We start from the raw sequence: 24,843 nt of genomic DNA, 5'->3' as shown, positions 1-24,843 counted from the left end.
ATTAATAATAGTAGTGTATTCTGCACATGGTAAAGTTTTACCATTGGCTACAGGATGGCATATATATAACAAAGGATGGGTCTTACTTTGAAAGAATAACCCACTATAATGACTGAAGAGTCCTTCCATGCACCATTGTGGGTAAATTGGCATTTCTACGAGGGTTGATATGTCCTGATGATACCCCAGAAGTTCCTTCTTCAATGATCCCAGAATTAAAAAGAGGGTATATAGCACGGTCAGAGTGAGAGAATAACTCCAAAAGAGCAGTAAGTATCAGAAAGGTGACAAGTGGAGCTCTTTCACATAATGTCGAGGAAAGGAAGCAGGGAGTTACCCTGAATACATGAGTCTTTCATACTAAATGAGAGCTGAATGCTAGACTGCTTGGTTTGACTTGGGCTAGGGATATTTCAGAGAGTACTCCTAATCCAAGAAGTGATTCTAAGGACTGCCCAGGAAGTAATCCCAGTAAAGCGTTGACAGAGAGAGACTGGGATTGAGTCAGGGTTTCTTTTGTGTTTGATGCTGATTATTTGGGCAAGTATGGAAGACACCACACCTGATAGTTATGAAACAGATCTTGTGTAGTCAGACTCAATGGTGATAGATAGAGGCAGGTACATCAGCCATTATCACATTGCATACTTGAGCATGACATGGCATTGAATCAGTAAAGATTCTGGATGTGTACCTGTGGGATTTATTTAGCAGGTTTTGACTGCTACTGGTCAGCTGAGCCATAGTTGGGGTAAGTTTAGCAACAGAATCCAGGTATTTTCCAGAATGGCCTATACTATACATGACAGCAGGTTAAATCACAGAGTTGTCATTTAGTTATGCAGTCATGATATCTTTGATGAAATCTATCTAGAATCAGCTTTCATTTGTTAAATTATATCTTGTATGTCAATAGATGTTGGTGATGAATGCCTTTTGAAAATGGTCTTTTAAAGGTGACGTTCTACAGGCTTTCTGCAGACCTAACATTGACCATTATTTCGTACCGGAAGAAAGTGAGAATTCTCACTGAAAACCACTCCAAAATTTGCAACACAGTGCACTGCAATTTTGTTCAGTTAGAGATGTCAAGAGATGCTTAGTCTAAGCTGTCAGAGGGTAATATCACATTGTAGAGCAGGATTACAAGTTAATGTTTCCAGAAGTCATCTGATGATCTGTCATTTATGACTCTTTAATTATGGCTGAGTATAGATTTTCATGGTTATTGCTATCCTCTGGTGCCATGGACTTTGTTTAGTGAAGGCAGCTGTGATCGAAATAAGGTACTGCAGGTCCCAGAAGAAATATTGGGGTGTCAAGCTTATCATCCCAGTTTAATTTCAATCCCATGATTAAAGAAATAGTACTGATACTATTCGTGACTCCATTACAATTAACTGCAAAAAAAAAAAAAAAAAATCTAAGTCGTACTGCCAACAATTCTTAAGGAACACAGAACTCAGTCCTTCAGTTCAATTGAGTCAAAACTGACTCTGTCTGGCAGCGGTGGGCTTTAAAGCCTGAAGACCAGAAGGTGTGGCACAAATTGTCCTCACCTGTAGTCTTCTCACCGCTGTTGAGGAAAAGGTAGAGCAGTAGGTTGAAAATATGTGTGTGTACATATATGAATGCGCTGTGTTCATAATTAAGGTCTAATTGAGGAATGGCTATAATTTAATTGTGAAATGACTAACTTTTTATTTTATTAGGAAACAATATCAATCTTATTGAAATGGTATAGAATTGATTATTGTAATTAACCAAGTTAAAACAAACAACGTATATTTCTCTTTTGATTTATTTTACCAGTGCCTTTAATAAACCTGTAATTTACAATCCCATTAGAATCCAATAGCTTTCTAATTAGTAGATTTAGGTGTTTGGTGGAACACAATCAGCAGTTGTCATGGGAGGCTCACCTACGAGAAATGGAAAGTGGCCATTACTCTAAGGAATGAAAGATTGTTTTTCAGAGAAACTGTATTACAGCTTGAAATATCTGTGAGCGCTGTGGCATACTTTATCAAAATTGAAAAGAACTCTGATCAAACAAGGTCTTGTGACCTAGATCAACAAAATGAGACAATTACTTAAAGGTCTCAAACTTGAGTTACAGAAGGCTGACTGTTTCCAACATTAATGCACAGTTTATTGTGACTCAATATAAGAAGATGTTCATTTCAACAATCTAGAGAAGACATTAGGAAACAGGACTGGCGGTTGTGTAGCAGCTCAGAAACCTTAATGAAAGCAATGTAATGAGGTGTGTTTGAGCTAAAGAAAATATAAGCTGGGCTTTTGCAGGATGGAAAAAGCATTGTGGACTGGCTAATCCAAATTTAAAATTTTCAGTTCACCACAAATAGTTTATATATGTCATCAAACTGGTGAGAAGATGGATTCATAGTGTATAGAAGCAACTGTTAAGCATTGAGGAGGTAATGTTATGAATTGGGGGGCATTAAACTGGCTCTGATGCTGCTGAACTAAACCTAGTGACTATAATTGTGATCTTAAGTGTAAGACTTATTGGGAAGCTCTTTGTGGTATATTGGTGTCATGACCGAGCATGCGTCAATCTGTGACAGAATTAATTTGAAGTTGAAAGAATACAAAAGAAATTTGTAAGTGAAGAAATTACCTGCACAATCACCTGATCTACTACCCAGTGAGCTGATTTGGAATGAAATGAATAGAAAGATTAAGACTAATTAGAGCAGATTATTTGTGGGCACTTCTCCAGCAGTGTTGGAGTGAACTCTCAGAACAGTACCTTGAGTCTTTAATTCATAGAATACCCAGAGTTTGTTTAGCTATGATACTTTCAAAAAGTGACTATTTTGTATTTCATCTGTTTTTATTTAATTAATATTTCTCTTTAATATATTTATTATGTTTAGAGGTAGGTGCCAGATTACAATGGTTTTAGCATGTAGAAATTTCAGAGATACTAACTAGCACATGAAACCCAAAAATGTTTCTTTTCAACTGAATTTTAATTTAATGACTTTTGTGTTTTTACTTACGAACAAAGAAAACTTGTCTTGACGTGGATTAATATGTTGCAGCTGTCACAAATGCTATTGCATAGTATAGTACAGTAAGTATTTTACAAACTTTTTCAATCATTTTGTGCTTTTATGCACACATAATATGGAATGTAACTGGTGGCATGTGCAGCGGCACATAATACACTCAGTCAGAAATACGCAAGTCGAATGCCAGTTGGTTGGTTGGATGCTTATTAGTCACATCATCCCGGGTATGTGTTCCAGCTATGACATCGCTGGGAAGCATAACCCTGAGCGATTCCTCAGCTGAAACAGCGTGTGTCTGAAAATAGTCAGTTAATGAAGGATTTTCGTGCAATCATTATGCCTTTTTCAACTCCATGAGTTGCAATAACATGAAAACTGCAGGATGTTTAAGCATAAGGTAGAAATAGCTGTGTTCAAACTTTAGTTTAAATTATTTGCATTTTGTGTGATATAGTGCAGTAAAACTGCTTCACTGCAATGTTTTTTTCTGTAATACAAGTAATAAAGTATTATGCATTGTTGACGCTTTCTCAATACCAGATATTTTTTCACTGCAGGTTACAACTTACACCTTATTTAAAGGATAAGTGCCTGCATGTCTGTCTGTGTGTGATTTTCAGTCAGCAGTTTTTACCACTGCACCACCCAAGCGGTCGTGTCAGCATCATGCCCTAACCTGATTTCTTTTTTTATGTTATATTCTTGAATAAAAGTGCACTTGTTTTGTTATACGTGTACCTTTTGTGAAGTGTTTATTTGATATTTGAACTTCTGTCTTGACACATTATACACGTGTCATTATACATGTCAAAGTATTGTCATTAGTATTATAACATGAAAAACATTTCTGTTTTAGGTATGTGTTCAACATTTCTTGCCTCGCTTTTACTGTTGTCCTACATTTATTTAGATCGTTGTAGACATGTAACACACGATATATTATTTACCCTATACAATTCCATGCACCTCACACGCAGATAAAGAGCCTTGAGCTGGGATAACTTGTTGCCTGAGTTGAGCTGCAGTGGTGGGGGAATGGGATAGCTGCTTGCTGCTTGTGCTGATCGACACATTTACAGGACAAAAGAGGCTGACGGAGAGGTGCGAACGGATTTAAGGGGGGCTGGATTTACGAGTTTTCTCATAGGCTCTGGTAATTCTAGTGTTAACAGTGGCTTAGTGGTCTACATTTTTTGTCTTCTCAGTTTGTCTTGTGTACAGTAGCGTGACTGCAAGGTCCAAGTGTACCATTTTGCAGAACAGTTGGAATGGCTTTAGACTACCTGGTATTTAGTCTTTCTCTTTATTAAAAAGAAAACTGAAAGCTATCATGTACAGTTCATCAGATTTTTGATTTTAATATATAAAATCTTATAGTTGCATAGTTTAAAAAAATCACAGTGAAGCTTGAAGCATCTTCAGCAGTATAAACCAGAAACACACAGTCAAAACAGCCTCTCCTTGCAGTTTAGATTTCTCCTGTAATGGCAAATAATAGTAACTACAAAATAATGCACTGTTTCTAAAGCACATTGCTAACAAATGAAGTCACAAGAGTATAGAAGGGCCTGTTTTATGCAAAAGATAATACCAGACCTGCTGCTGCAAATAATCGGACTGCTTATTTTGATCAGGACTATTCATATTTAGCACTTGTTATTTCCTGCAGCCCTATTAATCGATTGATAAATGATATATGTTTATTTACTTTCTTACTTTCCTAATGATCTTAATAGGAAGTTGGAGCAGATTGCTTTCACTTGTATGTCTTCATATGCTTTAGATGTGTTCTCTTTTATTCTGGTTTATAGTTGAAAACTATTCATTGTTTCAACTATTGAAATGATATTTACTTTACCATGGCATCTGACCTTTAGCCACATAGGTGTGATATCATCCATCACGTCTACCTCTATAAATACTTGTCTCTGTACTGAACCTGCACTGACTGAGGGTGGTTGTCATCATGGAAACTTTCAAAAGCCAATTTGTTAAATGCAAAATTCCATTCTTCAGGAACATTTTGCCTTTATTTAATCTCCAAGAGTTATTTCTGTTGCCTGAGCCTCAGAAGTGGTTATTAGGCACGAACAGGACAGTCACATGTATCTATTCTCAATCAATGGGTCTTTCATGTCTTACTTCTGTCCTTTTTTCCAGCTTGAAGTTCAGTCCTGCTGTATTTTCCTGCCAAGCGACACTCTGCCTTCTCCTAGCACCATTGTGTCAGGGGATATTCCTGGGACTGTTCGCAGCTGGTACCATAACCAGTCAAGAATGCCAGCAACACTTGTCGTGTGCCTTCCCCAAATTAAAGTTATGAGTGCAGGACACAAGCACATGGAACCACTGCAGGAAATACCCTTTGTTGCATCTCGACCTGTTCTTGAAGAAGGTACGCATTTTATTTGCAGCTTAATACTGTACCCTTTTTCCATTTGTCTTTTTTTGAACTTGTTTGTTACTGTGACAATGTCAAAGCAGGTAACATCTATTAAACTAGGTAAAATAGTTCAATATACAAACATACTACATTTAAAAAAGACGAAATCTATCAAATGTTCATTAAATGTTTATTAAGAAGAGACAAGGCTAACATGCTTAACAAATTTACAAGTAAAATAGACAAATTTTGCTGTTATCTAACACACCTGTTGTTTACTAATCAGCACTTTCAAATTCTTTTTTATCTCTCTGGGTTTTAATTGAAAATATAGGCTATTGTACTTAACTGTTTCACTCACCGTCCAAACTCAGACAAGCAGTATCTGTTTTAATTAAAGGGCAAAAAAAGTCTGATTTCATTAAAGTAGCTTTTCTTGCTGTTTGTCTAATGACTCCTCTGATTCCTTTTTCTCAGATTATTACATCAGTTTCTTTAGTGTAAAAGATAATATTCTAGTCTTCTCTCTCTCTGGTAATGTCTGCCTCACTGATCTCTGTTTACAGTTAGTTCATAGCAAAAAAAGACACGTGCTAGCTGCTATACCATAATACCTTGTGTAAAGAGTGCCACTGCTAAATTACTGTAAAGCTTAGTAAACAAGTTTTTTTTTTGTGATCAGACAATTTACAAGTCTTTATCAGTTGCTACTTGTTTGGACAATGTTTATATTTTATTTTACCTTGGGCCATTCTTCATTGTGCATGACAAAGGATATGTATCAAATGATCTGAAGCTTACATCTGTGGTATTATGGTGTAAATATGAGGGTGGTTCAGTGATACATTTTACCTTGGTTGCATAAACTCTGAAAAACTTTAGTGTAGTGGCTTCTATTAAAAGTAGGCAAAGTTCTGTATTGATTTATGGTTTTAAAATGTTTCTGTCCACATTTTGATTCCTGGGTTTGCCCTGGTGTTTTGATTGCCTAAAAATCTTTTGATCTTTCTGGTTTTGACCTGGTCTGCTTTTTTAATAAGAATTTGCCTTCATGATCTTCAGGTTTAATCTTCCACTCACAGTAGTCTATGAGATGCTGTCTTACAACAGGTTTAGGAGGCAATATTATTTATTTTGACCCTAAACACCCCCCCCCTTTGCCCCAAATTTAAAAAATATTCTTTTGCAACTGCAAATTTTAAATTTTTAAAATTTAAATCAAAATTTACCTGGAAGAGAAAAGTCAATAGTCCAGATCTCCAAAATGTCACAACCTAGCACCTCTGGATTTTTTTTTCTATATTAAATGTGGAAATCATTTTCTGTTCTAACTTGCTTCACCATTAAATGGCAGAGGGTGATTTCCTACCATGACTGGCCTCAACAAAAATGTCTCAGGTTTTCCTTTGTGGAACTATTTGACTGATAATGCAGAACAAGAATAACAGATTACTGAGCTGGCACTTGGTTATTATGTTGGTTTCATTACTGATTATTACTTTCCTTTATATCTTCGAACTTCTGTCATTTGTGTCATTCCAATTTACTCTCTGTTCCCATGTTGCATTTTCTCAATCTATATGTACAAGATTGAAAGTGGACACTGTGACATTTGATGGTAAGCCTTTTGATTCAAACCATTGACTTACTACAGTATTTGACACTAAGCAAGTCACTCACATAATTCACTAGTGCCTTTACTATAAATTAAAGACGCAGTTATTTTGTACACCCCTGATTTATACACAACTTTGGACAAATTAGTATAATATTTTGTCTCTGTCTTGCAGGAGATGCTTTCCCATGGACAATAAGCCTCAGTCAGTTCAGCGTGTATACACTTCTTGGCCAACAGAAGTCATTCAGCCTTTTGGAGCCTGTAGGCTGCACTTCAACTCTGGCGGTCACATCACATAAACTGCAGGCCCCAGGCACTGAATGCAGACATTCATTTGTTGTGTGTCTGCATGTGGACCTGGAATCACTTGAGATTAAATGCTCAAACCCTCAGGTGAGTATTTTACTGATCAGTGGGGAACAATGTTAAAAATTTAAAAATGTTCTTTGAAATGAAATGGGAAATTTTATGTTTCACATAAAATATAATTTGTTTTTATTTCCCTTCGTTTTTCTTCATTTCTGTTTAGTACTTATTAAAATCAATGACCGTACCTATCAAGTACCCCCATATTCTCTTAGAATTTTTTCCTTCCCTCATCCTTAGGTCTTGTAACTTTAACTTAAAATACATATTTTGCTAATATGGCTAAATCAGTTGCAGGTGTGCAGTTTACTTAAACTCTTAGGTAGTAGTGGATTGCATCTCCTTGGGGATTGATGCCTGTTGAATATGTCATTGTTCAGCGACCCTATTTATAGGAGTAGCACGTACAGCAGGCGCATAGTGGTGGAAACAATTTTCCCAAATTCCCATTTAAGCATTAACCTTATTCTCATTTTTTGTTAACCCTTACATGGTTATTGACACTCCGTGATATTGAGACGCGGAGTGAAAGAAAATAAAGCAAGTTCTTGACAAATTGCTGTTTAACCCACATGTATGTTTTCTGATTCCCTTTGCTTCAGATGTTGTTTTTGCTGTAAACATATGTTGTGGTCTGCTGTGGGCAGGTTTTCTCCCCCCACGGTTATAATTGTTAACACTTTTTAGTAGGATTTTCTAAATGTGAAAATCTGTTAAACTACAAGTGTTAATGCTGAAAGTGAATTAGGTCTTAAGTCACTGTAGCCATATTTTCCAAAAACAAGACAGTGTAAGCAGTGGAATGGACATCATGCAATGAAATGGAAGATTTTATAGCTGTCAGATATCAGTAGATATGTGAAAGTAGCAACATAATCTGAAAACTATGTACAATAAATATTAGTGTCTGTGGCCTTGCACATTCAGTCAAGTCAGGATTCCTAGTCTCTATGTTTAGCTTTGTACAACACAAACCCCCAAAGGGGTAGATTTTTCTAGGTGTGATTTTTTTTCTGGCTATGTTGTAAAAAAGGATGAAGACAAACACAAGTTTTCTTCACCGTACTTCAAAACTCATTGCTAAGTGTGGTTTATGTTTTACTAAATAAATAAATGTGTTGCCGTGGCAAATGTAATTCTTTGCCAGTTATTGCCTCTCTGTCTCTCACCCTCTCTTACTTTTAATAACCCTTGTCTCCGATTTCTCCAGTGTTTCATTTATTTGGAAAAACTTCATCTGACCAGGAGCCTCATGCATAACGTTGTACGTAGAATTCACACTAAAACATGGCGTAAGGACAAAAGTGGAAATGTGTGTACGCACAAAAAAATCCAGATGCATAAATCTGTGCATTCGCCAACTTCCACATTCCTCCGCTCCATAAATCCCAGTCAGCGTGAAAATAACGCACGTGCATGCGTCTGCTGTCCCGCCTCATCTCCTCCCAGAATTATGCCTCTTTGAATATGTAAATCAATATAAATAGCCGTTAAGCTCAGCGTTCTGTGAAAATGCAATGGCAAAAGCATGGGGGAAAATAGAAGAATTTCAGTGAATACCAAGTGGAGGCAAGGAAAAACATACTATTTGTTGGTTTAAACAGTGGTATAAACCATGAGTGTCGATCTCCAGGCCTGAAGGGCCACAGTGGCTGCAGGGTTTTATTCTAACCCTTTTTCTAATCAGTGACCTGGTTTCACTGGTAATTAACTTATTCTCCCTTCATTTTAATAGCCCTGTTTTTAAGGATTCAGTCCTCTAATTGATTCTTTTCTTCATTAAATGACAGCCAAACAGAAATGAAACGTGAAATGAGCCAATAGATAACCAGCTAAATTGGGGCTTCAAACTCCAACCAATTTCACTCCAACCAGATTCTTAATGAGAAGTCCATCCATCCATTATCCAACCTGCTATATCCTAACTACAGGGTCACGGGGGATCTGCTGGAGCCAATCCCAGCCAACACAGGGAGCAAGGCAGGAAACAAACCCCAGGCAAGGCGCCAGCCCACCACAGTAATGAGAAGTCGATTCTTGCTATTAATTACTCCCGTTACCTAATTCCACGGCTTGTTGCTACTCTGATCTGCCACAGCAGACATTTCCCAAGCTGTTGGTTTTCTGTTTTTTCTAAGAACATCTTCAAATGTTTTAGTGACCTGAGAGATCAACCTTACTGAGACCTCTACCTTTATTTATTGTCAAATATTGTGTGATGGGCATAGGTGAGCTGGTCATGTGGTGGCTTGTTTTGCCTCATTACTGTTTGGGTGCTAATTAAGGAAAAGGAAACAACTAAGGTGTCTGCATCGAGTTAATTAAAACTAATGCAAAATAAGTTAATTGACAACAAAAACTGGTCATTAATTAAGAAGATGGTTAGAATGAAAACCTACAGCCACTGAGGCCCTCCAGGACTGGAGTTCGACATCCCTGGTATAAACAACAAAAGGAAGTTGATCGAGTGACATAGAGTGTCGGAGAAACTCAAAAGCTCAAGTTCACAAAGTCGCACAGTGCCCGAAATAAAAAAGAAGTTGTCACATATCAAAGTTGCCGTGAAATGGCGAGTCATAGCCCACTGCCTGAGTGTCATATAAAAGGTTACACTATTAGGGTACAGAGAAAAGAAAAAAAAAAACAGGGACACAGTGGGGGAAAAAAGTTTGCAATGTCAACTTTAATCTCAAAATTTCCACTTTAAATCACATAGTTTATTTTGTCATTAAAGTAGAACATCATAAACTTCATCTTAAAATCATTTAATTTACTAGTTTCTCAAATACCATCGTAACTAAAGTAGCACGTTAAATGCTTTGTTTTGTATGTGTTCTTCTATGTGCTCTATGTGTGTGAATCACTACGTGCTTCTTAAATGGGCTTTCTCTTCCTCCGACAGGACACAAATCCATTACATTCATGATATTACAGCCCACTGAATAATTAAAATACTGAGATGTATACTTGATATCATTTTTATGATGATAGGAATTATAGCTGATAAGGGCTGTTCGGACCCTGTACAATCAGTGTCAGAGGTTGGTCCGCATTGCCGGCAGTAAGTCGAACCAGTTTCCAGTGAGAGTTGGACTTCGCTAGGGATGCCCTTTGTCACCGATTCTGTTCATAACTTTTATGGACAGAATTTCTAGTCACAGCCAGGGAGTTGAGCCGGTCCGGTTTGGTAAACTCAGGATTTGGTCACTGCTTTTTGCAAATGATGTTGTCCTGGTTGCTTCTGGCCGTGATGTCTCGGCTCTCTCTGGATCGGTTCACATCTGAGTGTGATGCAGCTAGGATGGGAATCAGCACCTCCGAATCCGAGACCATGGTCCTCAGTCGGGAAAGGGTGGAGTGCCTTCTCAGGGTTGGGAGCGAGATCCTGCCCGAAGTGGAGGAGTTCAAGTATCTCGGGGTCTTGTTTACGAGTGAGGGAAGAATAGAGCGTGAGATCGACAGGCGGATCGGTGCGGTGTCTGTAGTGATGCGGGTTCTGCGTCAGTCTGTCGTGGGGAAAAAGGAGCTGAGGTGTAAGGCAAAGCTATCAATTTACCAGTGGATCTACGTTCCTACCCTCACCTATGGTCATGAGCTATGGGTAGTGACCGAAAGAATGAGATCGCAAATACAAACGGCTGAAATGTGTTTCCTCCGCAGAGTGTCTGGGCTTTCCCTTAAAGATAGGGTGAGAAGCTCAGTCATCCGGGAGGGACTCAGAGTGGAGCTGCTGTTCCTCCACATCGAGGAGTCAGATGAGATGGCTCGGGCATCTGATCAGGATGCCTCTTGGACGCCTTCCTGGTGAAGTGTTCCAGGCACGTCCAACTGGTAGGAGGCCCCGGGGAAGACCCAGGACATGCTGGAGGGACTATGTCTCCCAGCTGGCCTGGGAACGCCTTGGAATTCCCCCGGAAGAGCTAGAAGAAGTGACTGGGGAGAGGGAAGTCTGGGTATCTCTGCTCAAGCTGCTGACCCCGCAACCCGATCTCGGATAAGCAGAAGAGGATGAATGGATGGATGATGAATTAAAGCATGTATTAAACATGGGAACACAGTGGCGCAGTGATTGTTCATGCCTCATGCAAGATGCTTGCTGCGCCGTACACGACCGTCGATAAAATAATTTATTGCAGCAGTACTGTCTCTTTCAAACATACTAACCTCTAATTCCTGCCCTTCCTTTTATTTCTCTTAAATAGCCAATCACCACACAATCAGCTCTGTAATAGACGTTAAGCCATCTATAAGCTGAGAACACTGATTCTTCAAAACTTTTAAGGAATATTGAAATATCTTTGTAGTACTTGTTTAATTTTTCTATCCATCTGTCCTTCCAGTACCGCGCCAGCCCCAGCAATTATACAGCGTGAGCTAGGAATAATCCGTGAACTAGCTCCTTGTTAGCACTGCGACATCGTGTCCTCACATGTGTTTAATTATTAACAATATAGATTATTTAAATTAAGTTAAAGTTTTATCTCTATAATATAATAAACATATTTTGCTGCATTTCATCTTAAAAATGATATTGTCATCATATGTAAATATGTGCCTTATAAAGTGTCTCAGGTTGTGCAATATTATAACTGTATCGCAAGTTTACAGTGAGGTAATTGTACTTATAAGTACAAACAGCTCTACAAGGAGCCCTTGATGGACTAATTGATTGCGTTTATAGTTCTTGGGATGAAACTGTTTCTGAACCGCGAGGTCAGTACAGGAAAGGCTCTGAAGCATTTGCCACATGACAGCAGCTGAAATAGGCAGCATGGCTGAGGCAGAGTGTGCTAGATGCTGTATACTGATAATTCTCTTTCCGATCAGCTGCACTAGAGCTGTGATTCCACAGTTAGATACAGTGATATAAATACTCGAGTGGTGCAGTGAGAGTAATATAGAAAAAGATGTTCCAATGTGGCAACCCCTAATGGGAGCAGCTGAAAGAAGAAGAAGAAGGTGCAGTGAGAGTAACAATGCTAAAGCAGCTATGGTATGTGAAATACTTTGGCTATTCCGTGGACCATTATATCGCTTTGGATTAATTAGCGTCAGGGATGTGGATCTAAAAATGAAAGAGAAACCACACTGGAACAAAACCCATGCTTTGACGCTGGGTGCTGCCAGTTTGCAAAACCGAGTGGAGAACTTGCGTCTGCCAGGGTTTTAGCTAGCGTGAAAATGTGCTTGGCTTTACGCCAAGTTTAGGTTTTATACTTCTCGATTTGAGTGAGGAAACAGGAGTACGCAACATTTTTGTGCATACGCATCGCTTATACATGAGGCAACCCACATTTTCCCATTTTTATGATTTTCGATTGAAATATAAAGCTTACTATCTTAATATTAAATATCTTGGCATATTCTCTGTGTTGAGTGATGGAATTTACTATATGAATACTGTTTTAGTTTCCCAAATCCTTTTCCACCTGCCTTAATTGGTCAGTGTTAACTATCTTCTTTTTGTACACTAACTGCTCAGTCTTCGCAGGTCCTTCACATCCCAGAAGCAATACTTCATTTACATCTCACAATGTTGCTTTGTGTTACTTTTCTTTCACACACACACCAAAGCATGTGTGTCTTTCATGTCAAATAGTGAAAGCTGTACAGTATGTACTCCAAGAGGCAAATGGGTGACATGTTCTGTATTATGTCAGCAACATAAAATCTCCATGGCACCTAAAGTTTATTGAATCAATGGCCATGGAATGAAGTGTATGCTATGGAGCTGTGCATATTCCTATGGCTGGTGCATCACAAAGTGACACGCTGTGACCTGACTCCTTCATTTACCACCAGTTGAAATGTGTACGCCATGCCCAGCAGGATCGAAAGGTCAGGAGCTCTCATGCCCTTTGTAATAGTGTTAGCATTATCATATAGATTGATATGCACTTTCTGTTTTGAAACATATTGCTCAACACAGTAACCAAGACCCCAGCTGTGATTTCTTGGCAGTGGAGAGGCACTTGCAACAGTTCAAAGTTTTCATTTATCCACTGAAGATTTAGACTCAATATTGACATAGTGACAGCTCCAGATATTAGTTTTAAAATTCACTGCACAAACATTGTCTTGTAGTAAGCTGCTGATGTGTGTGTGTGTGTGTGCATTTTGCCATAATTCTGGAAGAGCACAGTTTAGAAATACTTGATCCTGGCATATAGTATCGCTGGAAGATGTTTGACTCCAATATCTTTCACAACTGACAGTGGCTAGATGGTCAAAGCTTATGAATTCCATAGTTTCAGGGCTATACATTTAGCTTTCTTGCTATCCATATTGTAAGGACTGAGTTTTCTGAGCGTGGCCATTATTAATAATTTAGTGAGGGTAGGCTTGCTGGTTTTCACTGCCTCTGTATGTGCTGCTTCTTCATACTTTCTTTATTCTTTTTGCAATTGATTTCTCAAAGGTCTAGTAAAGTTTGTTCTGTTGAAAGTTTTAGTGGAGAGTCCTTCAGAAGTGACTCCTTGTGCGCATTTGTTGCAAACTGCAAATATATTACCTTTCATAGAAACTCAGTAAACTACCAGACCGGAAAGCACACATTGCTGTATTCTGGAAACACCAGATATTTGGCTCATGTATTTTACCTAAATGAAAAATTGTTTGGCCAATTTACAAGTCTCACTAAGTAAAATAGTAGCACAGTAAACACAGAACATAACAATAACAAAATTCAACATTGTTCTAGTGGAAAGGCAAAGAAAATAACAATACTGTGCAGAGGCTGCGGTTTTTTATCTTCTTACATCATATTCAGTGAAGCATGGAATTCAACTGGAATACTTAAACTGTTAATAATAATAATAATAATAATTCATTACATTTATATAGCGCTTTTCTCAGTACTCAAAGCGCTATCCACACAGGGAGGAACCGGGAAGCGAACCCATAATCTTCCACAGTCTCCTTACTGCAAAGCAGCAGCACTACCGCTACACAAAACTATTTATGAAGTGCAGTCTGTGGTGTTCATTCAGTTACATACCTTAGGATGGGATTATCCACAAATACACATGTTCAAATGCTATTAAAATTTTTCTGTAAATGGACAGTAGTTTTTAAAGCCATCAAAATGCAAAACGATGTCCGTGATCATAGATTACAGTGCATGGTGCAAGTCGCAGGTCTTTTCCTTTATAATCCATCTACTTAAGTTTTGGTTTCTTCCAAGTATGATGGGAGGCATTTTGCTAATGGACGCTACTGGATATATAGTATTATCATTCTTCTCTCAGGCACTCAGTGACCAAAAGAAATTAGCTTCATCCAAATAACTGAAGGCACATTATATACAAAAAAAGTTTCAAAGCACATGAGAAGAAGGTAATCTCTCTGGACATGAAAACTTTAAAGGGTTGTTAATTAATGTAGAACAGAAGCTAAGTTAAGTTTTCTCACTGAACCGAGCCAGTAGACACAGTATATATATATATATATATATATATATATATATATGTAAGAATATCAGTACAGCTAAGCTTTGCCACTATTATGCCACTGCTCCATCTTTGAGTCCTGAACCATCCAGTACAGTATACACTATGCATTTATGCTTGGAAAAAAAATCAAGATTCATTAAAATTAGGCACTTTGTGAACTTCAAAGATTCCAGCATGGTAAGCATCATGGTCTGGTGACTCAAATTAGAAGCCTTGTGTCACTAGTAGTAATGACTTTACTGAGTACCCACATGGGTTAATGTGCGCACTATGTTATCTGCAGCTGCAAACTGTCCAAGTGGCTCTGGCAACAGATGATTTTGTAAAATTGACTTGTTTTTCTGATTGGCATGTAAGGCCATAATCAAGTTTGCTAAAGCAGTGTGTCTTCTACACGTTTACTGGCAGAATGTCAGATTATTTTTGTTTTGCCTATAGCATAAACTGGGAGAGCCTCTATTCGTGTGTCCCCCCTTTGTCAAGACCTCAACACATGCATTAGAGAGACATCAGTCCCACCATTATTAGACCATATAAAAATGTCATATACTGCTGTACGCAACCTAAACTTGTAAGATATGGGTCAGGTTTCTATCAGGACCTTGACTGTCATCTGTTACTTGAGCTTCAAGTTATGATATGGTGAACAAGATGTTCACATGTGTTCTTCATATTTTCTGCCATATTTTTGACCCGGTCGGTTCCAGTTGTTAATACACCAGATCACAGTGCACATCCTTCAGCTTTAGTATTTGGCACCATTTATCTTTCTGTGAAATGCAACAGAAGCCAATTTTTCATCTGAAATCTGATTATTTTCTGCCCCTTGTAATTCTCTCTCTTTTTCTCTAAAGAATAGAACTTCAAATTGCTGTTTAATTGAGCACAACATAAAAGCCGTCTTGAGAGACCTTTTACAAGCAGACCTGCCATGAAATGTCATAATAAAAGCTAGACAAGTGACAGAAAAGAGCAAAATTAGTATTTGTGTTTGACCTGCTAAAGTCATTTTTAACACTAAGGCTGCATTACCGCAAATTGTGGAGTGGCCAAACATAGTCACTTACAAGGGAGTTTTTTGTACTGTTATAAGTGGTATCAGAAAGAAGTAAAATATTTGTAGGTACAGCCTAAATACAGCTGTTCTCAAACAACATCTTTTACCCGAGTTAAGTCAGACATAAATTTAATGGTTACAATTAGGCTTAAATCAGGTTGGCTAGTCAGTTATCCATTCTCCCTGCATTTTTTTTTTTTTTTTTTTTTTTAAAATAAACATTTGCTGTATCCTGGTCATACACACTATAGTCATAAACACTTGGGGATCTGTTTGTTAGAATTTGTACTAGAAATTCAGATTTACTATTTTCTTAAAATTTACTGCAAATTTATACTTAGTGTGGTGTAGCAGCAGCATATTCATTTCTTGTTTTCATTTGGTTCACTTTTAAACTGCTCCACTAAGCCAAATTATTTGTCTATTTAAAAAAACATTTCCATATTCTGTAAAAGGAAGACATTTTTCAATAAAAACACGAGTAAATAAAACTAGTAAGTTCATAGTCTGTTATTTTTCCAGTCTCCTCCTCCTTCATCTTCCTTAATATTTATCATAAGGTTGAATGACCTGTTCTTGTAAAGGTACTTGTTTTCTAATAAGATGTACAGTACATAAATTTGGTTATTGCAAATTTAATCTTATATTTTGGTGTATATTTTATATCAGTTGAATTTATGTAATTATTATCTAACCATTTTTATTAGAATACATTAACTCTGTATATTCAGTGAATTCAAAAAGTATTCACTTTCTGCACACTTTATTATACTATTACCAACAACAACATTTATTTATATAGCACATTTTCATACAAAAAGTAGCTCAAAGTGTTTTACATAATGAAGAAAAGAAAAATAAAAGACAAAATAAGAAATTAAAATAAGACAACACTAATTAACATCGAATAAGAGTAAGGTCCGATGGCCAGGGTGGACAGAAAAAACAAAAAAAAAAACTCAAAATCTTAAATCTGCAGGGGTTCCAGGCCACGGGACTGCCCAGTCCCCTATGGGCATTCTACCTAACATAAATGAAATACAGTAGTCCTCTTTGTAGTTAGGGTTCTCACGTAGTCACTTGATGTTGATGGTCATACAGACTTCTGGCTTTTAATCCATCCATCATTGTTGGAACATCACGGTGCTTTGAGTAGATGGCCACCACCAAAAGGACACCAGAAAAGTAAACAGAAGAGAGAGTAGGGGTTAGTACAGATTTTAGAGCCACCATAAATAGTTATTATAATGAGTTGGATATATAGAGTATTAGGATTTTAAGTACAGTGAAGTTATGAGAAGGCCATGTTAAAGTAATGTGTTTTTAGCAGTTTTTTAAAGTGCTCCACTGTATTAGCCTGGCGAATTCCTACTGGCAGGCTATTCCAGATTTTAGGTGCATAACAGCAGAAGGCCGCCTCACCACTTTTAAGTTTTGTTCTTGGAATTCTAAGGAGACACTCATGTGAGGATCTCAGGTTACGATTTGGAATATAAGGTGTCAGACATTCCAATATACAAGATGGGGTGAGATTATTTAAGGCTTTATAAACCATAAGCAGAATTTTAAAGTCAATCCTGAATGACACAGGTAACCAGTGTAGTGACATCAAAACTGGAGAGGTGCTGAGATTTTCTTTTTCTAGTTAGGATTCTAGCAGCTGCATTCTGCACTAGTTGCAAACGATTTATGTCTTTTTTGGGTAGTCCTAAGAGGAGTGCGTTACAGTAATCTAGTCGACTGAAAACAAATGCGTAAACTATTTTCTCAGCATCTTTCAATGATATAAGAGAAAGTGAAAAAATGCTGTCCTAGTGATCTGATTAATATGTGATTTAAAATTTAGATTAATCGGTAATGCCAAAGTTTCAGAAAGGTTTGCTAATTTACTAAAAATCAAAAACTGAAATCTAGCAATCATGTAAGTAATTCAGTCCCTTAATTCAGCTCTTTATAGAAGTCCCTTTGGAAGCAATTACAGTTTCAGATCTTCGTTGGTAAGTCTCTACAAGTTTTCCACACCTGGATTTGGTCATTTTATTTCATTCTTCCTGACAGATCCTCTTAAGCTCCATTAGATTGGATGGAATGTCTCCATAACCTGCCATCTTCAGGTCTCTCCACAGATGTTCTATGGGATTTAAATCTGGGCTTTGGCTGGGCCACTCGAAGACAGTCATAGACTTCTTCTGAATCCACTCCTGTATTTTCTTGGATGTTTGTTTCAGGTCATTGTTAAGCTGAATGTGAACTATCACCCCATCCTGAGGTGATGTGAACTATAGAGTAGATTTTCTTAAAGGACCTCTTTGTATTTGGCTGCATTCACCTGTCACTCAATTCTGACCAGTCTTGTTTTTTTGCCACTGTGAAGCACCCCCATAGTATGATGATGTTGCCAACATCCTTCACTGTAGGGATGGTATTAGTCAGGTGGTAATCAGTGCTTGGTCTTCACCTGACCTAGTGCTTTGAGACCTGCCCAGAGTGTTCAGTTATTTTTCTCATCAGACCAGAGAATATTTTCTTCATGCTCTCAGAGTCTGAGCAGTCTGTCATATGCCTTTTACTCAAGAGTGGCTACCGTAAAATGCCTGAATTAAGAAGTGCCACTGAAATGATTGTCCCTCTGACAGGTTCTCCCATTTCAACAGAGGATTACTGAATCTCTGTTAGAGTGGCCTTGATCACCTTCTTGACTGTATCCCTTCTTTCCTGGTTACTCTGTTTGGCTGGATGGTGATTTCTAGCTAGAGTCCAGGTGGTTCCAGGCTTCTTCCTTTTCACAATTATTGAGACCTCTGTGCTTCTGGGGACACTCAAAGCTTTAAAAATGGTTTCATACATTTTCTGTAAACTATGCCTCAACACAGTGTGACTGCAGAGATCTGCAATGAAATCCTTGAATTCATAGCTTTTTTTATTTTGTACTGACGTGCATTATGTTTTATGGAACCTTATTGTTTTCTAAACTGTCAATCAGTTCATTTCACCACAGGTGGACTCTAGTCAAGTTCTAGACACATTTCAAGGATAATTACAGCAAACAGGATACATCTGACCACAGTTTGGTGTGCCACACCGAAGAGGCTGAATACTTACATAAATGAGAGAGAGATCGTTTTTTTTTTTTTTTTAATAAATTTGTACACTTCGCTAAAAGCATGTTTTCACTTTGTCATTCAGGTTGTTAGGTGTAGATTGGTGGGCAGTAATGTCATCTCCATCCTCCACTGATGTGATAATGTTATGTGGTATTCATGTAGTGGTAGGTTTATTTATACACCCAACCAACTAGTATTTTGACTAACAGTATTAATATAGTCTGTTTTGCCACCAAACCTTTTATTACATATTAAATTAATCAATTACAAGCTGTTTAGGCATTCCTTGGTAAGCTTTGAGATGTTTTGGCTTCTTTTTGAAACTGCGCTGCTGTGTTGTGCAGTGCTCTTTACATGGCTGAGAAATGCACGTTTGTTCTGCCATCACCCACTTGACTTTTTTAAAGGTCTTTGTCATTTCACACTGAGTTCCCTCACAAGTTTTTGTCTTTAGCACTGGCTCAGTTTGGATCTGCAGCCATTACTCCAGAATCTGGGTGAGTTATATAATGCACATTTAACTAAGTAAAGCTGCCATTGTTCACAGGAATTTCCCCACCTTTGGATTTCTTTGCGTCTTTATTCTAGCCTGTTCTTTTATCAAATGTTGGGCAATTTTAAGGCTGTTTTTTTGTTTTCATTTAAAAAGGTGTATGGTATCTGGAATTATGTATTTTTATGTGGCTTAACATAGCATGTCATTAAATACTGCTAAAGTACTGGAGTTCTTTTGTTTGTAAATGTGCTGTGCTTAATATATCCTTCCATCTATTTTCTCAATTTAGCTGATGAAAAATTAATTCTCAAATTGAAGTCCAAAAGAACGTTAGAATAATTTTGATGAGAACTGGTCATTAAGCCCAACAAGCTGATATATGCAGACTGTAACTGTACACAGTACTGAAGGTGATGCCTCATTAGTGAGTTACACATTGTAACTTAACCTTAATTTTCTTCTACTTCTGTTCCTCTTAATTTCCTCTGCCTATAGCCTGGATGTAGATTGTGAACAGTCCACTACAACACCCAGTTCCTTTTCAAAAGATATACTTTCAAGTTTCTTACCTCCTATTGTATATTTAGAGCCAACATTCTTATTTTCTACCTGTGGTACTCTATATTAAACTTTATCTGCTACAATCTGCCCTCACTTGTATTCTCTCTGGGTCCCTTGGTGACAGACCACCTGAATATTCATTATCTGTGATTCAAGTTAATTTGTTGTCATCTTACTCTTTTTAAAATAATCTATGTATATTAAAAAGAGCAATAGGCCCCTCCTTGAACCCTAAGGGACACCATTTTGAACATCACCTAATACTGAAAACATCGCTCATATCATCACCCTTTGCTTCTTGTATGAAACTGTGGAAATTCTCATATTTCCAATGAAGTGCTCTGTAATATCTAAATACAGTAATTTTATTCTATATATTGTATATACCGATTAGTATAGTGTGTGTATATACATATATACTGTATATCTATTTAGTATAATATATATATTCTATATATATAAACTGTTCAAAAAAATTAAAGGAACACTTTGAAAACACATCAGATCTCAATGGGAAAAAGAAATCCTCCTGGATATCTATACTGATATAGACTGGGCAATGTGTTAGGAACGAAAGGATGCCACATCGTTTGATGGAAATGAAAATGATCAACATACAGAGCCCAGAATTCAAAGACGCCCCAAAAATCAGAGTGAAAAAATTATGTGGCAGGCTAGTCCATTTTGGCAAAATTTAATTGCAGCAACTCAAAATTGTACGCAGCACTTTGTATGGCCCCTGTGTTCTTGTACACATGCCTGACAACATCGGTGCATGCTTCTAATGAGATGACAGATGGTGTTGTGGGGGATCTCCTCCCAGATCTGGACCAGGGCATCACTGAGCTCCTGGACAGTCTGAGGTGCAACCTGGTGGCATTGGATGGACCAAAACATAATGTCCCAGAGGTGTTCTATTGGATTTAGGTCAGGAAAGCGTGGTGGCCAGTCAATGGTATCAATTCCTTCATCCTCCAGGAACTGCCTGCATACTCTCACCACATGAGGCCAGGAATTGTCGTGCACCAGGAGCCACTGTACCAGCATAGGGTCTGACAATGGGTCCAAGGATTTCATCCTGATACCTAATGGCAGCCAAGGTGCCTTTGTCAAGCCTGTAGTGGTCTGTGTGACCCTCCATGGATATGCCTCCCCAGACAATCATTAACCCACCACCAAACTGCTCATGCTGAATGATGTTACAGGCAGCATAATGTTCTCCATGGCTTCTCCAGACCCTTTCACTTCTGTCACGTGCTCAGGGTGAACCTGCTCTCATCTGTAAAAAGCACAGGGCACCAGTGGTGCATCTGCCAATTCTGGTATTCTATGGCGGATGCCAATCGAGCTGCATGCTGCTGGGCAGTGAGCTCAGGGCCCATTAGAGGACATGGGGCCCTTGGGTCACCCTCATGAAGTCATTTCTGGTTGTTTGGTCAGAGACATTCACACCAGTGGCCTGCTGGAGGTCATTTTGTAGGGCTCTGGCAGTGCTCATCCTGTTCCTCCTTGCCCAAATGAGCAGGTTCTGGTCCTGCTGATGGATTATGGACCTTCTATGGCCCTCTCCAGCTCTCCTAGAGTAACTGCTTGTCTCCTAGAATCTCCTCCATGCCCTTGAGACTGTGCAGGGAGACACAGCAAACCTTCTGGCAATGACACGTATTGATGTGCCATGCTGGAGAAGTTGGACTACCTGTGCAACCTCTGTAGGGTCCAGGTATCCTCATGCTACCAGTAGTGACACTGACTGTAGCCAAATGCAAAACTAGTGAAGAAACAGTCAGAAAAGATGAGGAGGGAAAAATGTCAGTGGCCTCCACCTGTTAAACCATTCCTGTTTTGGGGGTCATCTCATTGTTGCCCCTCTAGTGCATCTGTTGTTAATTTCATTAACACCACAGCAGCTGAAATTGATTAACAACCCCCTCTGCTACTTAACTGACCAGATTATTATCCCATAAGTTTCATTGACTTTATGCTATACTCTGATTAAAAAGTGTTCTTTTAATTCTTTTGAGCAGTATATATATATTACATAGTTTTCTGCCAAATAATGCAAAGAGTACACGGCACATGTTTATTTGGGCTCATCAGGCGTACACACTTCACTGCATCCCTCGCGGGGATCGAACCTTGGACGTCAGAGGTGAAGCCTCTTTAAACTGCACCACGGCGTGTGGTTCGCTTGTTTGACAGCCTGGAGATCGGAGTAATTACATTCATAGCATTCATAGTCAAAGTCCCGATCTGATTGTATGGGTGGTTACCTACCATGTAACACATGTGGTTGGTATGTGTGTGTGTGTGTGTGTGTGTGTATGTATATATATATATATATATATATATATATATATATATATATATATATACACACACACAGTACAGGCCAAAAGTTTGGACACACCTTCTCATTCAAAGTGTTTTCTTTTTTTTTCATGACCATTTACATTGGTAGATTCTCACTGAAGTCATCAAAACTATGAATGAACACATGTGGAGTTATGTACTGTACTTAACAAAAAAAGGTGAAATAACTGAAAACATGTTTTATATTCTAGTTTCTTCAAAATAGCAGAGTGAAGGCAAAAGGGGTCAACAAGTGCTAAACACCTCTGGGAACTCCTTCAAGACTGTTGGAAAACCATTTCAGGTGACTACCTATTGAAGCTCATCGAGAGAATGCCAAGAGTGTGCAAAGCAGTAATCAGAGCAAATGGTGGCTATTTTGAAGAAACTAGAATATAAAACATGTTTTCAGTTATTTCACCTTTTTTTGTTCAGTACATAACTCCACATGTGTCCATTCATAGTTTTGATGCCTTCAGTGAGAATCTACCAATGTAAATGGTCATGAAAATAAAGAAAACACATTGAATGAGGAGGTGTGTCCAAACTTTTGGCCTGTACTGTATATATACACAGTATACAAAGGGGTGCCCAAAAATAACCATAATTAAAGGAAAAAAAATAGTTTCAATAATTTTTATTTACTGAAACTTTAGTCTCCTTCAAAGTACTGTTCATGTGAATGAATGCACTTGACCCAGCTGGTGGAAAATTTTTGGAATTGCTGAAGATGAATGTTGTCCAATGCCTTCAGCGATTTTTCTTTGACTTCCTCCATGGTACAAAAGCGCTTTCCTTTTGAGTTCTTTTTTTCATGCTCAGGAACATGAAAAAAATCGCACAGAGCAAGATCAGGCGAGTAGGGAAGGTGGCAAGAACTCCAAGACACAAGTCAATTAAAAAATCTTCAATAGTCTGACAACGATCTTCATAAATTGCATTGAAAACTTTTTCAAGATTTTCTTCATTCCTAATTGTGGAACGTTGTCCACATCTTGGCTGGTCTTCAAATGACATTTCCTCTCATGTGAAACGCGAAAACCACTCATAGACCTGAGTTTTACTTAAAGCTTCCTCTTTAAAAGCAGTTTCAAGCATCCCTACAGTTGCATCAGCTGTATTCCGTAAGAGAAAATAAAAATTAAACGCAGACTCGCTGTTCTTTATGATCTCCCATCACAAAAATTGCAGAACACGTTTAATAGGCACCAAGAAAAACTGACAGAGAATGGCGTACGAACAATACAAAGCAATGCCACTTGGCAGACTGCCGCTGAATACTTTAAGTATGTTACATCTAGCAGCGAAATTCACAACTAAGTCTAGATTGTGCACCAGGTACAGATTCTGGTTATTTTTGGGTACCCCCTTGTGTATTTATATGTATATTTTGTACACTTACTAAAAATAATAAAAATGCAGTAAAAAATAACATCTTTATTGTGTTATGGGATTTGTGGCACTGATCAAATGATAAAAAGTTAAATAATAAATATTCACAGCTTCCTAAATTCATTAATAAAAAGAAGATAATTACTCATTCCATAAGTTCTCCACCCAGTGTTTTTTTTCTAAGAGATATCTTTCATAGAATCTCTGGCTGTCAGTCTTTTAGGATACATCTGTGCCAGCTTTGTACATTTAGAGATGTGTAAAATTAATTGTTAGAAAAATTACTAAAGCTCCTTCAGGCTTCCACATGTACTCAGAATTTTTGGTGGCAAGCCACTTCAGGGTCATGTTTAGCCCAGATCAGCTAGAAAATAAGTCTTCTCCTAAGACTGATAAAAACTTAGACAGTTCTTCATGTAGGGTTTGCACCTTGCTTCAAACATGTGTCATTCCTTTATGGTTAAGGAATTGGGATCCAAATCCCAGAGGGTTGCCAATTATATCTTACTATTTTATTACTTTTTGATATTGTGTCAATCAATATATACACCCTTACTATGACTGTTTAAGAATGTTACCAGTTGTACTATTGATTGGTTTGAAAAGCACCTTGGTGGTGTTCATTGTACAGCAACACTTTATCCATCGTTGTTGTTATGCATGTTTGATCTATTTCATCTTCTACCTTCTCAAGTTTTGCACAAGTGTACATCTGTAACCAAGTAAGCCAAGTTGCTGCCATGATCATATACTTCCTCTTAAGGATGATGTAATCAGGATGATGAGCAGTGTTATATACAAAGTACATGATTAAACCCAAAAAAGTCAATTTTGCACTCAATAGATATCAGAATGTTTAACCATTTTGTGTCAAGACTTCCTATTTCTGTTAGACATTAGCCAAGAATCTTTCATAAATGACCTTCATTTTGACACATTCCCATGAAGGTAATTTTCATGAAGCTTCTAGGTAATTGTATTCTCATATACAGTTTTTCCCCATTTTAGATGCATATGATAGAAAT

General features: G+C 37.9%; 1 protein-coding gene across 1 annotated transcript in view; it reads left to right on the top strand.

Moving 5' to 3' along the window:
• Nucleotides 1-24,843, top strand: part of LOC120516042 (vacuolar protein sorting-associated protein 13B-like) — a 614,714-nt gene that overhangs the window by 418,821 nt on the left and 171,050 nt on the right. Inside the window, exons 23-24 of the mRNA XM_039737477.1 lie at nt 5,202-5,436; nt 7,215-7,435. Coding sequence (XP_039593411.1) covers nt 5,202-5,436; nt 7,215-7,435 — 456 coding nt within the window. The remainder of the gene's footprint in view (nt 1-5,201; nt 5,437-7,214; nt 7,436-24,843) is intronic.

This window comes from Polypterus senegalus, chromosome 15 (assembly GCF_016835505.1).
Source record: "Polypterus senegalus isolate Bchr_013 chromosome 15, ASM1683550v1, whole genome shotgun sequence".
Taxonomy (NCBI): Eukaryota; Metazoa; Chordata; class Cladistia; order Polypteriformes; family Polypteridae; genus Polypterus; species Polypterus senegalus.
Note: the sequence above shows the minus strand (reverse complement) of the source record. Positions and strands in the feature narration are given on the sequence as shown.